Source organism: Episyrphus balteatus, chromosome 2 (genome assembly GCF_945859705.1).
Source record: "Episyrphus balteatus chromosome 2, idEpiBalt1.1, whole genome shotgun sequence".
Classification (NCBI taxonomy): Eukaryota; Metazoa; Arthropoda; class Insecta; order Diptera; family Syrphidae; genus Episyrphus; species Episyrphus balteatus.
Window position 1 is genome coordinate 100,233,033 of NC_079135.1, and position 17,388 is coordinate 100,250,420.

The following is a 17,388-nucleotide window of genomic DNA, read 5'->3' on the forward strand; positions in this document are numbered from 1 at the left end:
TATTTCCTTTTGGAAGACTAATCTGTTTGTTTCTCGAATTCGTTTTTTTTTTTACGAATCATAACTTGCCCTAAATTACTATCTGTGCTGCAATTAAAAATGTAAGAAAACATCTTTTGGGTTATTTTTTAGGAAGTATTTTTTAAAAATTTTTCTTTCGATTTTTTATTCAATAAAATATTACAAAACTTAAAAAACAAAAATACATTATATTATGCAATTTTATGTATTCTCATAGTTCCCTTTTTTATTTTTGTGTTAAATTAAAATGCAACAAATAAAAACTAATTAGATGGTTTAAACCATTTGGGAACATCACTAGAATTTCGATTTGGGGATGCAGATTTTCGAACATTATCATTTCTTGGTCGCTTTGGTATAGCACCAGTTGATGGTCCAGGAGAGTTAGATACATTTTTTGTACTATTATTGCTCTCACTATCCTCTGCACCTCGAATTAATCTGGAATTAATTAAAAAAATACTTTTCAATGCAAAATATTTCAAAATGTAATTTCTTACCGTGACTTCGAAGCAATATAAAAAGCTCCTTCTGGTGAGGTTAATTGCATTAGGTAGTTTTTCTTTAAATAAGATAACAAAGATGGCAGAGCATCGCATTCATTTACACCAAAATGTAAAACAGCATTAGGAATACAATTCACTTCAAGAAGTGTCTTGTCATGAGGTAAAAGCTTCTTTGGTGGAACAGTAACTAAACGAGAAATAAAATATAATATAAAATAATTTTCAAATTGAATCGAACATTTAACTCACATAAATGAAAATCTAGATCTTCGTTGGTTAAAAATGGACGAACAAAACTTACAACATCTTCGACTTTATCAGTTGGCTTGAAGACACCTTGAAGAACATTTCTATCAGGAAACTGTACTCGAATAATGCATTGTTTGTATTGAGCAAGTTTCCGTAATAGTGAACTGTTTTCTTCGATTTCCCGCATTTTAGCTGTGAGCAGAGGAGCATCATCATTTCCTTCGGTAATTTTTTTCAAATCTCGCAAAACCAATTTTAAGTCATTAACTGTTAAGTCAAAGAATGAATCTGGTAGATCTTCCATTTGCTTCTGTGTGGAATCTAAAGAGTATATAACTGCATTTCGTTCTCCTATCTGAAATGAGATTTTAAAGCTTGACTGAACTGTTGAAATTTAAAAATTCACTTCACTATCATTAACCTTAGGTAGATGACCTAAAGAAGAAGAAAAAGCTGTAGAAGAAATGATAAATGCTGGAACAGAATGATCTGGAATATTTTTTTGGTGAGAATATTGATTCTTCTTCTGAATGTTAGGTCCTTGAATTCGATGAAAAGAATATCTAGCAGTTAAACAAAAGCTAAACTACCTTCGAGAGGTGTTAACGATTTTCAAGTCATAAAGCAGAAGCAGAAACAAACACTAATCCAACAAGTTTGTATGAGACTTTGGATGGCGATGAATAGCAGTAGGTACTAAATGGGTCTACAAATGAAAAACACCTAAAGGAGGGGAAAAATGCGTCTCCAAGGCTCGTTTTGTTGCGCAAGGTTTTGCTCTAAAATAATAATGAATTATAACCGATGCTTAAAAAATGGGGACATTGCGTCCCCCTTTTACATTTTCAGTTATGGGGGACAAATTAGTTCTTGAGATGTAATTGGATGATAGTCCCCCAATAGGGGGACAAATGGTGATCCTAAAATACATATTCAAGTCTGAAAATCGCTCTCTTGAATAATTTTGAAATTGTGGTTAAGGCTAGTTCTGAATTCATGCGACGAACTGTGTATGTAGCTCTTTCACCCACTAAGGTAGAAATCTGCAAAGACTAGCGGAGAAGCTGTTTGGTTAAAAAGATTACTCGAAGATATGAACGAAAGTATCGAGGAACCCTTCCTAATATTAATATTAAAAGACAATAAAAGCTGTTTGAAATTAATCTAAAGTGCAAATTCCCTGGTCGCAAACATATCGATACAAAGTATTATTTTATCAAGGACTTTTACTGTTTTACATAATGAACTGCCTGAAAAAAAATGTAAGCTGTAAAGGTAGACTACACAAAAATACCAACCACATTGACTTCTGGTTCAATTTCCATTTCATTTTGATTTGTATCATTATCTGCTTCAGAAGTTTCAGTAGACATCATACTTCTTCCAGCGCCAGTACCCCAATCATATACAACTTTTGGTGGTTCAGGTTTGCTTTCCGTAGACTCTGGCATATCGGTGGACTCTTCTTTTGGTTCTGGCACAACATCTTCCATTGTTTCTTGCTTCTTTAAAGATTGAACTAATTCTGACGTAATGGAGAAACCTCCTTTGCTCGGTTGCTTTCGTACGGGTTTGACCTCGTCGGTCTTAGGTTCTTCTTTCACTTCAGGTGGAACATACACTCCTGCTTGACTGTAAAATCAAATGAAAATGTGACAATTAAAAATTTTCATTTTTCTTTATAAATAGAAACAGACCGGAGTTCCAGAGCAAACATAGAACAAATTCGTTCAAGAGTTTTTATTTCTGAATATGATTTCTTGGCATTAAAGTATACTCCAGTCAAAAATGAGTGGTTACATAGATATTACAGTGTGAAGTTTTAATTAAGAATGCATTTTCCAGGAGAAGCATAAGACATTATGTATGTTTGATTAATTGGTATCAAATGAAAGGTTGGTATTTTCAAATAATGTACAAATCAAAGTTCAGCTTAAGAAAAATAACCAATTTATTAAGATGTAAACAACACTCGATTAATATAAGAAACAAAACTGTTATTTTTTAAATTATATTATTTCATTCTCCCAAGACTAATTCATAATTTGTGATCAGTGATCACTATACAAAAAGTAATGTGAAACCAAATGATTAAACATAAATTTAATGCTTCTTAAAAATGCATCCGTAATATGAACTTCACACTGTAATATCTCTATAACCACTCATACGATTTTCCAAAAAATTCATAATTTATATGCAGAAGCCTTCAGGTTTGATTTGACACCAGCCTCATAGCTGTACGCCTTTGGCTCAAGTCCCATATAATTTTGCTTAATCTACTTCGTGGGGAATAACTTTTATTTATTTATTTATTTCAAGAAGTTTTGGACCTACATAGCTGACTTACGCTCAGATTATACCAAGTTTTCTCATCTTTAACTGGTTGTTATAAACACTTTGCAAATATGTATGTATGCCCCATTCACATTTTGAAAGTTAAAAACAGAAAAAAGTCCGAAAATTTCGCGGTTTTAAACGCACCGAGGTATCAGCACTGGTCTTTTAAAGCTGTAAACTTGGTTTTAAACTACTGGTGACTATCCTAACAATATCTCAAAAAATCAGTACAGTACATTTATTACTCAAACTGACAAACAGTTTTGTTTAAAACTCATTTGGGGTTTTCAAGAGAAACTTTTCGTTGATTTGACAAGAACTTTATTATAAGTCATTGAAAATAGTTAATTAGGTCTTATTTGTTCTTCTTTGCAATAGAAAAAGTCTAATAGCTGTACCACTTGTTCGATCCGTATTTATTAAAATACACATACAGAAAATTGCACACAAGGCCATAAGGAAAAAAAATTGTTTGTCATAGGTACTAAGTTTATATTTAACCAATCCCTCGAGGTCTGTTTACTTTAATGGCCATATAATTCACTCTGGATTTAGCTTGGATTAAAGTCAATTTTAAATCCAATCACTTAAATCTGAATTTAATAAATCCAAGGATTTAATTTTTGTTCATATAATTCACTCAAAAAAAAAGTTATGTGATTGTTCAATACAGTTTGAATATATTGCATTTATCTTTATTTTTCCTTTTCAAAATGATTGAAAAAAAAAAAAACAATTGAACGCTGTGAAAATAAATTTTACATCTGGAATTATAAAGTTAAACAGACCTCCAGAGAGCAGTTTAAATTTATTTGGATTTAACGAGATTGGATTTAAAAAAATTGGATTTAAGATTGGATTTAAACAGTGAATATTATGGATTTGGATTTATTTGACATTCTTTGACATTTGACATTCTTTACATCCAGATGTGTTTTTTAACTAGTGAATAAAATGGCCATAAAAGTCTAACACCTAATTAATAGGTATTTATCGAATTTTAAAAACTTGCTTTTAACTAAAAAAGTCAAAAATAAAAAAAATGCTAATTTTTGAAAAGGTAAATTTCTGCTGTTGCTTTAACAGAACCCTACTTTTCTAAAGGATTTTTCATGTGGTGAGTCCAAATCCGAAGTCAAAATTTCACTGGAACGTCACGTTTTTGAAATACTTAAATATTAACAGGTCAAAAAAGCTTTTTTTTTGGGAATATTTGACGTTGAATTACATATACGTTAAAATTTTGTTGACAAAACTAATTAATTCGTCCTAAAGTATTTATTTTTTCTTAAGGATATTGGAAAAGGAAATTGATGATACATACATATCACAAAACCTTGATTGTTAAAAGTAATGAAAGTTTTTTTTAACTTAATTCTATTTTGCGTCTTCTGATTTGAACTTACAAAAAGGAATACATTACGGAAAAAAAAGTATCAAAAAGAACTTAGTTGAAAATAAGCTGAAAAACTAGACGTGATAGAATAAAGCCTTGGCCACACCGAAGTTTACATTCGGTAGCGGTACGGGTAATTCTATGAAAAAATTTACACAGCTGAATTTTGTTCTTCCAGTTTGGAATTTTTTTCATACAATTAACCGTATTGCTACCGCATTGTACCCTTCGGTGTGGCCAAGCCTTAAATCTGTAAACAGTTTTGAATTCAGCACACTAAAGTCAATTACAATCACCTAACAAAGTTCTTGCTCCTATCTTTTTTTGTTTTTGCTGACCAGTTTTATCAAAGGATTTTACCGCTACTTTATTTAATTGCTACAAAGTTTGGACGTACCCCTAAGTTAGTAAAAAACTAAAATCCTTAATTTTTAAATTTATTTTTCATTGATTCAGGGTTAGAATTTTAGTCAAAACTAATTTTTAAAATTTTTGAACTACCTTAACTTGATAGAAAATTCAATTTGCTATGAAAAGTGTCTGTGAACCATTTCAAAGTAAGGCTTGGTTCTCGAGTTAAATCAAATAAACTGGATTTAGTAGCATTTTTGGCTGGACTATACTTTTATGCCAAGGAATCATATTCAGCAATTAAAACTCTTGAGCGAGTCTGTTCGATTCAAAAGGGTCTATTAAATAGACTATTAGTTACGTTTTAATTTCATCTGGATTTTTATTAACCAAACGCATCATAGTCCTTCCACCGGTTACCCCCAAACTTTTAAGTGTAGTTTGTTTGAGTTCTTCACCAAATATTTCCTTTCTCATATAAATCACAACTGGACTCATATCCGAGCCAATATATTCTGGACATACTTTACTTAAAATATCCCACAAACATGTACTTGGACTAAATTGTCCCTGACACCGATTACCATTCTCCAATTGGACACAAATATCGGCGGTAGATTCAACTCTTTTTTTTGTACATTCAAACATTTCGAGGAGGCAATTATTTGGTAAGCCAGTGAAACGAAACATTTGCATGAGATCGAGTTCTTTGTTGTGGCTTTTTAAACCATATTCATCGCTAGGAAATCCATGTTTTTCACTTGCTTCTTCGAGAATCTTGAAAGAAGATGGGAAAGATGAGAAATTTTATTTATTGGACGAACAAGGAAATGGCAATTCTGATTTACCTGTAACAGTGTTGTACTTGGTGTAATTTTTATATTTTGTCTTCTTCCATTTGGAGTTAGAACAGTGACTTTTTTATTTAAATCCATTTTTATAAAATTTATGTGAGTTGAGAAGTTTTCATCCAAAATACGATAAAATTCAAGAATTTTTTATGAATTTTTGTTGTATTTCTTTTTGACAGTTTTGACTCGGCACAAAAACATGAACACGTTCAATTGGAAAAATTGAAAAAGTAGACGTCAAAATTATCCGAGAATTTTATCCCGTTTACATTGATCGATTTTGTTTCCAGGGGTGGCAAACTTAATACAAATTTTCAAGTTTTTCACTCGCGATATTACGGAACATGTTTGTTAGGTATAAATGCAAGGTAAATAAAGCGATAACGACATTTAAACCATGGTTCATTAATTTGTATCTTCTGAAATCGGTGTTTTAGCGACCAAGTTCCACCAAATGAGATTTATATAGGTGCTCTCACACACAAAAAAAGCGGTACAGGAACAATGGTACGTATTCTTTAAGCGGTAATGGAATGACCATACCGGAAGGGTATGCGCATGCTGTGCGGTACCGTTAATTCTATGAACAAAAATTCCACAAAAAAAAAGAAATGTTGAAGTGTCAATTAAAATATTTTTTTTCATACAAATATCCAACCGTACCTGTACCGGCACCACATACTTTTTCGTTCTCATATTTCCCTGAATGCAGGTACACACACAACACACTGGTTATAGTATACTGCAAGCGGTATTGCTATACGACTTTGTACCGTTACCCGTACCACTACCGTAAACATTTCGTGTGTGAATATGAAAAAAAATTATAAGCCATGAGGTAGCGGTACTGGAATCGTATTAAAAAAATTCCACACCTAAACGTTGATGTTTGAAATTTTTTCCCGTATCGCTTTGGCATATCTTTCCGCTGTGGCCATTCCTTAATAATAATCTATAGCAAAAATAAAAAAAAAAACACTCAGAAGTTTGTACAATATCCGCACCTTTACCGCTACATAATACCTTTCCGGTGTGGTCCTACCTTTACAAAATAAAAAAAATCGGCACTTAAAAAACCGTTGAATGTAAACCCCGACAGTTAAAATACTCTGAATGCATTCATTACTGAAAGTTTTGTATCCCACTGTAAACCCTTCAAGCAAGAAAACGGAGTCCAGAAAAGACAGTCCGACCTCCGACGGAGGAAAGCGGGGTTGCACTCACACACTTGCAACTTTTTGTGTATGAACACAAAGTGGAAGGAGAAATCGTGGTGAAAAGTGAGAAATGGAAAAAAAAGTGAAACAGACATAGCCAACAAGAGCAAAAGCGTCATTTTGTTATGTTTCGTTGAAGTGTATAGTCGCGTCGTGTCTCGTGTCGTTGTTATTATAATATTAGTATAATTATAAACAATTATATCAAATTATAAACAATATGGAAACAAAAAAAGGTATGTTGTATATATCGCTCAAAGTGTTTGGATTAAAGTGATGTGTTTCTGTTTGTGTTGTAGATGTAATCTCTAATGATGAAGAATAAGGCAGAAGGTGAAACATGCGATTGGACATCTAAAGAAACACCCACGCAACAACAAATAAAATAAAATGAAAAAAAATGTATTGTATTTTATATTGTATATATTGTGAAAATTTCGTTTGCCAAAATTAAATAAAAAAAAAATAGTTTCAGTGAAAAAAAAAATAAATCTTGTTCTTTTTTGGTCGCAAATGCGAAACGTCATCCCTTTTTTGTTCCTCTTTCTAGTAGGTTTTCGCTGCTCCGACTCAGGTCCGCCTTCGGCTCCATTTTCTCGGAATGGAGATTTTCACCACACCAATACATATGCAATCGACTTCGCGGTGATTATAATTTCCATACTAATTTGAGCCGCCTTCGGACCAGTTTCTGATCCGAAGTCGGACTCAGCTCCGCCTCAGGCGGAGCGGATTCGGACCGAGGTCGGACCTGTTTGCTTGAAGGGAAATTACTGACAACTGTCAACTTTTACTACACTCGCAGCTGTTTTTTCTTTGTTTTGTAACTCAAATTCCAGAGAAATAAAATTAAATAGTTTTTTCTTTTATTTTTTCAACAAAAACAATAATCATAATCACATTCAAACTGAAGCTTTTCACAACACTTATCCTATTAAATCTAACATCAATACGAAGGACAATGGCTTGGAGATCAAGTGGTGTCAGTAATGAAGATTTAATACGTCAACTTAAAGGTATTCTGTACTTTCCTTTGCAACAATAATCTATTGATCGATCTTTTTTTTTATAGAATTTGGAATCATTGCATCGGACCCGGTTGCCGCTGCTATGGCTGCAACTGATCGAAAACATTATTGCCCATCAAATCCTTATCAAGACAGACCTCAAAGTATTGGAGGTGGAGTTACAATAAGTGCTCCTCATATGGTAAGTACACTCCCGGTCAATAAAATAGGTTCACTCTATGAACGATTGAATTTTGCATCTAAAAAACCGAAGGTAAACCCTTTTTAATGACATCCCTTTTTCTGACTTTTTTATTAAAAAAAGTTGACTCAAAACTATTTAAACAATAAACTAATACATACAATTTACATACATACAATTGCAATCAATGCTTCCAAAAAGACATTTTTTAATGGGTCAATAGAATAGGTTCACTTGTCTTATTTGGGAAAATGAGACGAAAACGACTAAATTGTTAGTGTAAAATAGTTTCTATGGATAAGATTGATTTTATTTTACTCAATTTATATTGAAAAAAAAAACCTTTTAATTAACAACTCTCTCAAAACTCCATTAGGTTTCGAGTAAAGCTCGTTTCAAATCAAAAGTCCTGACTCTGATGTCGTTTTTGATTGGCTTCACTCAAGGATTCACTCATTCTGAAATCGAATGGAACAAGTCAAATCGCTTGCACTCAATTCTGTTTTTTTCTGTTTGTATGTTTTTCTGAGAAATTTCAAATGTCAAATATCTTTCAAACGAAATCTTTTAAATTGTTCAAAAATGGTAATGTTCAAGAAATTAATGGGGAAGTTGGTTTCCAAAATATTTTAAATAAGTTTAAAAATTAATTACAAAAATTATTTCGGAAAACAATAATTTATCTCAAATAATAAAAAAAAACATTGATTGAGTGAATAATTTGACTTTTAAATATTCATGTATTAAGGACTTTGCACATGAGAGCGACCAACGAATGAACGAATGGACGAACAAACGAGATTTAACACATTTCTACGACTCAATTTCAAACAAAAAATGATTCAAATTATAAGAAACCAATTGATACTAATGTTAGAATACTAAAATTTGCATTTTGTTTGCTAAAATAAGAAAAAATTGTAAAAACAATTTGGTAGTTACGAATTGCAGTTTGGTTGCTACGAGTTGTCAAACTCTATTCGCGTTCCACATACCATCCACACTACAACGAATAAATTGTTCGCGCGCGACTTAACCTCAAAATTACTCTTGTTTTTGTTTTCTATTCTGGTCATGGCTGACAATTCGTCGCTGTCTGCGAATTGTCATGTGAAAGATATGTCAAAATATGCGACCATCCACAGTTCGCAGTTCGTAGTTCGTAGCTCATGTGCAAAGTCCTTTAGTGCTTCTTGAGTGAATTCCGGTTTCAAATCGAGAAGAGGATTTCTCTTCTGAGAAGCGTTTTGGCTGTCATTTTCATGCCAATAAAACAGTTTCAGAAGACTTCTAAATGCTTCCGAACGCTTCTGGACGTCCAATCGAAAACAACATGAGTTCCTCCTTCCAATAATATTGAGAACAAATAAACATAAAACTCAATTTTATTGGGTCATTAAGACAAATCAACTCAAAAATAACAAATCATGCTTGTTTGAATTAAAGAAAAAAATAAACAAACGAAAAATCTGATTTCTATTGTGATGTCTCCAAAATAATTGGAAAATAAAAAAAAAGATATTTACTGCCCAATTATACAAATAAAATGATGTGAATAGAATTTTAAGTTAGGAATTGCTATCATATAAACTGGACATTTCTGATGCATCTTCAGCTAGTCATATAACAATATCTTTGGTAAAGTTATCCCAACTGCCTTCAATTGTAAAATAATAGGTAATTAAATAATTGTATGCTTTTTTGTATTACCCGCAGCTATGGAACGATGCAAGCTCGGGAGACTTGCCTCCGCTTTCTGAGGCTAACCCAGCGAATCTTACAGACGAATAAATTAATTAAAAAAGCGGTTCCAAGAAGTAGTGTTCTTTATTAATTTATCGTAGTTTTAGAAAAAGTTCAGCTGTCTCGTAAATGCTTCCCTCCAGTGAACGAATGAGTTTTTTTTTATTTTTGCTCAATTTTCCATGGGACTTTTGAAACGACCTATAGTAAAACTTTTTCATTTAATTTAAGTTTACCATCTTCAGGCTTCTTTTTACCGACATCCAAAAAGGAGGAGGTATTCAATTCGTCTGTATTTTTTTTTTTATGTTTGTTACCCCATAACTTTGGACAGAGTGAATCAATTTTGATTATTCTTTTTGTATTGGAAAGCTAGTGGCTGCAATGTGGTCCCATTTCAATTTCGTTCAGTTTAAGCCATAGGAACTATTAGAAAAACCATAAAACCCCGTTTTGAATCATGGAAGTCGGTTTTGTTTTTTTTTTTGATAAAAATGATTATTTTTGTTTTTTTTTTATTCGAAAATTATTTTCTACTCATAGAAATCACAAACACGTCATTTTGGACCTTTTCCAACAACTTAAAGGTCCTAACCTAAAGAGTAGAAAGACTATTACAAAAGTGCGAGATTTTAATTGTTCATTTTTGAATTTTTTCACTGCGATGATTCTCTGCGAAATTCTTTGCAACTGAATTGCGAGGCGGCAATTTGGTAATTTAAACCATCAATTATACACAAACTTTATTTGATTCTTCGGAAAGAACAAACACGCTGCAAATCTCTCTTTTAACTCATGTGAGACTTTTTGAAATTCAACCTGTTTTCGATTGTTTTAGGTTTTAACGGAGTTTTCTATTAGATTTACAAGCGATCTAGGTTTGCGCAGATGCAACTATGTTTATAATATGGGTTTTGTGATTGATCAAACTGAATGTGAAGTCCGTTTTACTCGATCACGTCATGTTTTCTAGATAAACTCAAAAAAAGGTCACAGACAACCTGACTCCAACATTTTCTTTGAGGTTATCTCGAAAACCTGACGTGATAGGGCACAAAAAAGACTTTGAATCTGGTTTCAGCGACCCAAAAAACATATAATTAACATAGTCGCACCCTCAGATCAAACAAAAAAATTTTGTGTTCGGATTCGGTTTAAGCGACTCAAAAAACTTTTGATTAAAATTGTCGCACCCCAGGTCACAACTTTTTATTTTATTTTGTGTGGCTGTGTAATTTAGAATTGCTAAATACTTTGAAAATAAATTGCCATACTATGTTATTTTTCTTTTAGTTAAGGGAAAAGAGTATGTTGCAAAATATAAAAAAATCTGGCAGAGTCACTCCAGCTTACGATACCTGTACAAAAACATTATTATTGACAACAAATAAATTAAAACGTTCTTAAATGAATTTTGTGAATTTTTTTTAGAGGATTTTTTGAATTGAAATGTAATTTTCGTACGAGAATATTGCATTTCTACTTTGAATCGTCTACTACGTTCATCGTCTTTGGTCCTGTATTTTTGTTTTACTCTGAATTTGTATTCCTCAATCCGTAATGTTAATTAATTTTTCTGTGAGGAATTTACTTCTTGGAATATGATTTCTTTTATTGTGGGGGCCCAGGACTGTAGCCCCGGCTGCCCTCCCCTGAATCCGGCCATGACTTCTTCTATTTACCGATCAAAATAAGCCTTTTTTTAGAAACATTCGAAAACAGATATACGTTTCCGTTACAATAGTTTTTCAACTACCTCTTTCTGATTTATAGTTAGAAAAAAAGACTTCCTTTGAAATTGCATTCTCGAAAGGGTTTTTGTAAAACTTTTTTTTTTTTTAAGAAAAAAGCTCTCCCTAAGCACGATTGTCAACTATCAATAAGTTGATAAATACTGAAATTTGGTGTTTTAAAATCTAAATTAGAGGAAAACTGATCATTTTTTTAATGGAGTTTTTCAATTACATTTCAATTAATAACGTTTAGCATCATTCTTTGATTTAAATTTTTTTGCAAATTAGATAATAAGAGATCGAAATTTGTTTTGTATCAACTATCAATTGATAGTTGACAATCGTAATAGGAGTGAGGGTGGACCTATTTAATTAACCGGCAGTGTATAAGCATTATCAATAAACAGAACCACTCAAGTAAATGACTTCTCCTTGAAGCACGCTTTTGCTTTGGAATATCTAAGGGATCAGTTAAAACCAGGTGCCCATGTATTAGATGTGGGATCTGGCTCTGGCTATCTAACAGCATGTTTTCTGCGATATATTAATGCGAAAGGAGAACATGCTGACACCAAAGTAGTGGGAATAGAACATCAATCACAACTAGTCAACCAGAGTAAAGCTAATCTACGAGCAGACGATTCCAAGCTTTTGGATTCTGGAAAACTTATTATTGTTGGTAGGTCAAATGGAGTTGTTATTCCACTTAAATCATTAAAGTTTTTCCATAATTTCTGTAGAAGGAGATGGTCGCAAAGGTTGTCCCGAATATGCTCCGTATGATGCGATACATGTAGGAGCTGCTGCTCCAGAAACCCCAACAGCACTGATTGAACAATTGAAAAATGGTGGACGATTAATTGTACCTGTGGGACCAGAAGGTGGAACTCAATATATGGAACAAGTTGGTTCATTACTTAATTACATGAAAAATCATTCCTAATTTATTTTTTTTTGTTTCAGTATGACAAAGATGAAAGGGGAAAAGTCCATAATACCCGATTGATGGGCGTTATGTATGTTCCTTTGACCGATTTAAATAGGTCCTGATTGCTGATTGCATTGAAATTTACTGTTGTTGGCGGACTATCGTTGGTGCTAGCATGGCGTGTGGCACACTTAATAAATTGGCTTTAAGTTGAATTTTTATTTCTTTCAACTAAAAGCGTTTGTGTGAGAAAAATAAGAGTATTATAATTAACTTTCTTCTTCCTAATTTTTAATTCTTAATATTTTCTTCTATTTTTTAAGTTATTTGACGTCACAGATTGATTCTTTAAAAAAAAAACTAAGAGAAATAGAATTTTTGATTCATCTCAAATTGAATTCACAAAATCCTTTAACCTAATTTATAAAATTTTTGTTTTATGATTAATTTTAAATTTGTATGTGGATTTGAAATAAAATATTAAATAACGCTAACGCAATCTCAACAGTTTTATCAGTATAGAGTTAGTTTCATTTCGCAGATCACAGTTTTTTCATCGCAAATTCAGGAAAAGTGAAGGCAAATGCCCGCAAATGAAATACAAATTTTGGAAGTTATTTCTACGGTCTGTATAGTACAGGTAAAATTTAATAGAAAAAAAATTGTTACACTCATGAAACTTGGCAAAAAGTTTGCTTTTGGGATAAGTACCAAGTACAAAAAAAGTCTATCAAAAAAAGTTGGGTGGAAGGGTGTTTTTTCGCGGACAAGAGGGAGGGGGTGAAGGTCAAAAATATACTGAACAAAATTGTTTGTCGAATATCATCATATGACACATGTTTTCAAGGTATTTTTTGATGCTGAATCTAATGACATAAAAATAAAGTCAATACGATTGCTCTAAGAGAAGTTATAGCCGATTGAAAACAAGGGTGCTTGTTTTTTGACTTCAACAGGTAAAATATAACCGAAACCCATGGGAAAAACATGCTACACTGATGAAATTCGGGATGAAGGTTTTAGATAAAGCAGGGACAAAGGATTCACAAAGTTCTTAAAATTATTTTTGGTGAAAGGGTGTTTTTTTGATGGGTTAAGTTGTGTGTGAGGAAGTAGTGATGGGAACTATCGAATGATTTGAACTATCGATAGTTAGTAACTGAATGATTTGAACTATCGAATAGTTCATTCATTCATTCATTCATTCGAATAAAAACTATCGAATAAAACTATCGAATAAACTATCGAATAAAAACTATCGAATAAACTATCGAATAAAAACTATCAAATAAACTATCGAATAAAAACTATCAAATATTCAGTTGCTATTTAAAAATAATATTTTATCAAGTTTTTCACTTTTCATCCGATTTCATTTTAAAGAAGCATCCATCATACATTGAAGTACATAATATAAAAATCGTAAAAAAAAATAGTCGAGAAATGACCACTGGAAAAGATTTGTTTCCTTTTCTTACACTTTTTATTTTTGCTCGTCCACATGCAAAATTGCAAATATCAAAAGTATATACATACCTACCTACAATAATCCAAACCAACCACACAGTTGCATCATATTTTTGTCTAACCCATTCACAACCCTTTACAAAATCCACTTGTTGACACATATACCTGCTGTTTGTGCGTGCGCAAATGCAGATAAAATCATTTACAATTAAATTGTGAAATCAAGAGAAAAAGCAAATAGTAGAGAAATAAAATTATGACTGAATTAAAAAAAAAAAAAAACAATCTAATAGACTGAAAGAAAACAGTAACTGAATATGAAAAAATTCAAATGAAAAAGCTATCGTTTGAAAAAACTATTCAAATGAAAAAACTATCGTTTGAAAAAACTATTCGAATGAAAAAACTATCGAATAAAAAACTATCGAACGAAAAAACTATCGAATAAAAAACTATCGAACGAAAAAACTATTCGAATGAATGATTTTAAACTATCGAATGAATAGGTGCGTTTTTTATTACCACCGGTCTTAACTGGACAAAAAAAACGCCTCGGGGCTTAACCTGAAATCTTGGCAGCACTGTATATTGAATGTTCCGAAAACAGCAGACACAACAAAAATTTAGAGTTGTCATATTTTTCGCTTTCGTCATTTTCTTGTATTTTTCATGCATGTTTTACAAAGAGATACAAAAATATATGCTAGCAAAACTATTTTAATACATTTTGTCCTTCCAAACGTGAGTTTTCACGTTTTTAAACAAATTCTAAACAATTTATGAAATAGTTAATTTGGTAGCACAGATTTAAAACTGTTCAAAAAGTTAAGCCCAGAGAAATCTCCGGGCTAAACAGCTAAGCCCACGGGGCTAAGGTGTTGTTGTATTTAACATGTAAATTGCTTAGCCCAGACTGCGTTTTTTTTGTCCAGTTAAGACCGGTGGTAATAAAAAACACACCTAATGAATATTTTACAACTATCGATAGTTTGATAGTTTTTATTCGATAGTTCCCATCGCTATGAGGAAGGTATAATAACAGCTGACTTAAATTTTATTAATTTTTAAAACTTGGTGTAAATGTGTTGGTTGGTATAAGAATTAAGAATCTATAAAGTGTACAAAATTAATTTTTTAAGAAATGATGAAATTCGGAATTAATACCACAAAAACTAGGAAAAAATTGTTACACCAATGAAATTTGGTAAAAATGTTTCATTTATAACAGAAACCAAGAACCCGAACAGTCTATACAAATATTTTAGATTAAAGGGTGTTTTTTTGGGAAATAGGGAAAAATCAGCGATAAGTCCGATAAAATCAATGGTATAAATGTTACCCTTACGAAATTCATTAAATATGTTCTCTTTCCAATGGGAATTACGAATAATGTAAGTCTATTAATTTATTTTATGTGAAAGGGTGTTTGTTTTTAGAAGTAAAGAAAGTATGGGTATATTTAAAAAAGTGTGTAACTAGAGTAATATTAGTGGTACCCTATTGAAATTTAGCAATTATGTTACTTTTAAGATAAAAAAACAAGAATCTTAAGTGTCTATAAAAATATCATGGTTAACAGGGTGTTTTTTTGAGTGAAAACAAAAATGATGGGTCACCCTATAATGAAATTTGGTAAAAACATTGATTTTGGGATAGAAAGCAAGAATAAAGAGTTTTTATAAAAGAAATTTTGGTGAAAGGGTGTTTTTTTCGAAGAGACAGTAAAATCTGCAATTGGTCCCATTGTATACATACATTGCTACTTAAAAGTTTCTGTATCAACTTTTTCGTTCAAATCGCCACCAAAAAAGTGTGGTCTTTTGCAAAAAGCGTTTTGAACGCGTTTCGGAAGCGTTTTGAACGCGTTTTGGACGCGTTTCAGATGCGTTTCAGATGCGTTTTGAACGCGTTTTTGAAAACAGACTATTACAATATGAAAAGAAAAATAATTTGTGTACTATTCTCTGAGCTCTTTTTGTTTATTTTGTGTTTGTCGTGTGTGAGTCTTTCACTTTTGCTATTGTTTTGCAATATTTTTGCTTGCGGTACGCTTATCTATACAAATCGTCGCCTCAATAAAATATTGTCGTATGTGCAAAATTGAGGTTTTGAGATTTGAATGCAGTTTTGCTAATTGATTTTTTCTCTTTCATTCTGTGAAATCCGTTTTTCGATATCTGTCTTCGTTTCCGAGATAATCAGTATGCATTTTGTCGTATGTGTAGGTTTACAAACATTTTCAGTATCTATTTGTCGTAAGTGCACTGAAAACATGCACATACGACAAAAATTATCACATACTACAATTTTTTCATACAAAATATGTGTTTTCTTCGTTCGGTAAATAATTGTAGTATGTGCTATTTTTGCTACACATACGACAATATTTTACTGGAATTTCGGTAAACGTTTGTCTTTTTGTTTCCATAAGGAAATACACAGACGAGTGTAATTTCAGTCGAAATCAAGATGTCGAACAGGGCTGACGAGTCACCTGCGCCAAGTTTATCGGAGGTGCTTTATGCGTAATATGATAATGCATACTAAATGCTTAAAAAGTGGTTTTATGATTTTATTTTATTTAGCATGAGCAACGAAATATTGGATGATGCATTCCTCGATGTCGATCCATTAGGTTCGGCCAATGAGTGCTCTGAATCCAGTGACAAGGACTTTTCAGCAGACGATGAAGATAACGGCGATCCCACGTACCAGTTAGAAAATCAAAATGAAAACTCGGCCCTCCGAAATTTTTATGAAGCTGCACATGATATTCTTATGTCCATACTCCATCCACATCTAAAAATAATCAACCCAACGATCGGAATCTACCATTCTAATTCTAAAAATTGTTCAAAAATAACATAAAAATGTTTTATTTTTTCTATGAATTAAATGTGATTTAAGTTTTTTTCTGTTTGGACAAAAAAAGTATAGGTATTTTAAGAACGGCCATTCCACACGGAGAAGATACAAACATTGACTTTGTTTTCAGTCTATCTCGTTGAAGAAGCAACCTTTTTTCTTGAAACTTGGTAGGTGTTAAAGGCTCATGATAAAGTTGATGTTCTAGAAGTTTCACGAAAAACTAATTTAAAGTAGCCAAATTATTCACAGATAAAGCGGTAACGGAGAAGACGCGTACAAATCTTCTCCGTTACCGTCTTTGTCTGTTAATAATTTAGCTATTTTGAATTCGTTTTTCTTGAAACTTCTAGAACTTCAACTTTATAATGTGCCCTTAAGACCTACCAAGTTTCAAGAAAAAAGATTGCTTCTTCAACGAGATAGACTGGATAATAAGCGTGAAAATGTCCTAAAAATGCGAATGGAATGGCATAAAAATAATACTTTTTCTGTGAATTAAATTTTATTTT

General features: G+C 32.1%; 2 protein-coding genes across 2 annotated transcripts; one reads left to right on the forward strand and one right to left on the reverse strand.

Moving 5' to 3' along the window:
• Positions 1–260: 260 nt before the first annotated feature.
• LOC129909779 (tether containing UBX domain for GLUT4) lies at positions 261–5,837 on the reverse strand. The gene is made up of 6 exons (XM_055986851.1): positions 5,712–5,837; positions 5,225–5,640; positions 2,075–2,408; positions 777–1,131; positions 522–714; positions 261–462 (listed from the first exon to the last, which is right to left on the reverse strand). Exons 1-6 carry the CDS (start codon positions 5,796–5,798, stop codon positions 285–287), a joined length of 1,563 nt encoding a protein of 520 aa, XP_055842826.1. The 5' UTR covers positions 5,799–5,837; the 3' UTR covers positions 261–284.
• Positions 5,838–7,742: 1,905 nt separating this feature from the next.
• On the forward strand, positions 7,743–13,043 carry LOC129911814 (protein-L-isoaspartate(D-aspartate) O-methyltransferase). The gene is made up of 5 exons (XM_055989756.1): positions 7,743–7,947; positions 8,004–8,140; positions 12,055–12,295; positions 12,357–12,520; positions 12,580–13,043. Exons 1-5 carry the CDS (start codon positions 7,893–7,895, stop codon positions 12,664–12,666), a joined length of 684 nt encoding a protein of 227 aa, XP_055845731.1. The 5' UTR covers positions 7,743–7,892; the 3' UTR covers positions 12,667–13,043.
• The last annotated feature ends 4,345 nt before the right edge of the window (positions 13,044–17,388 follow it).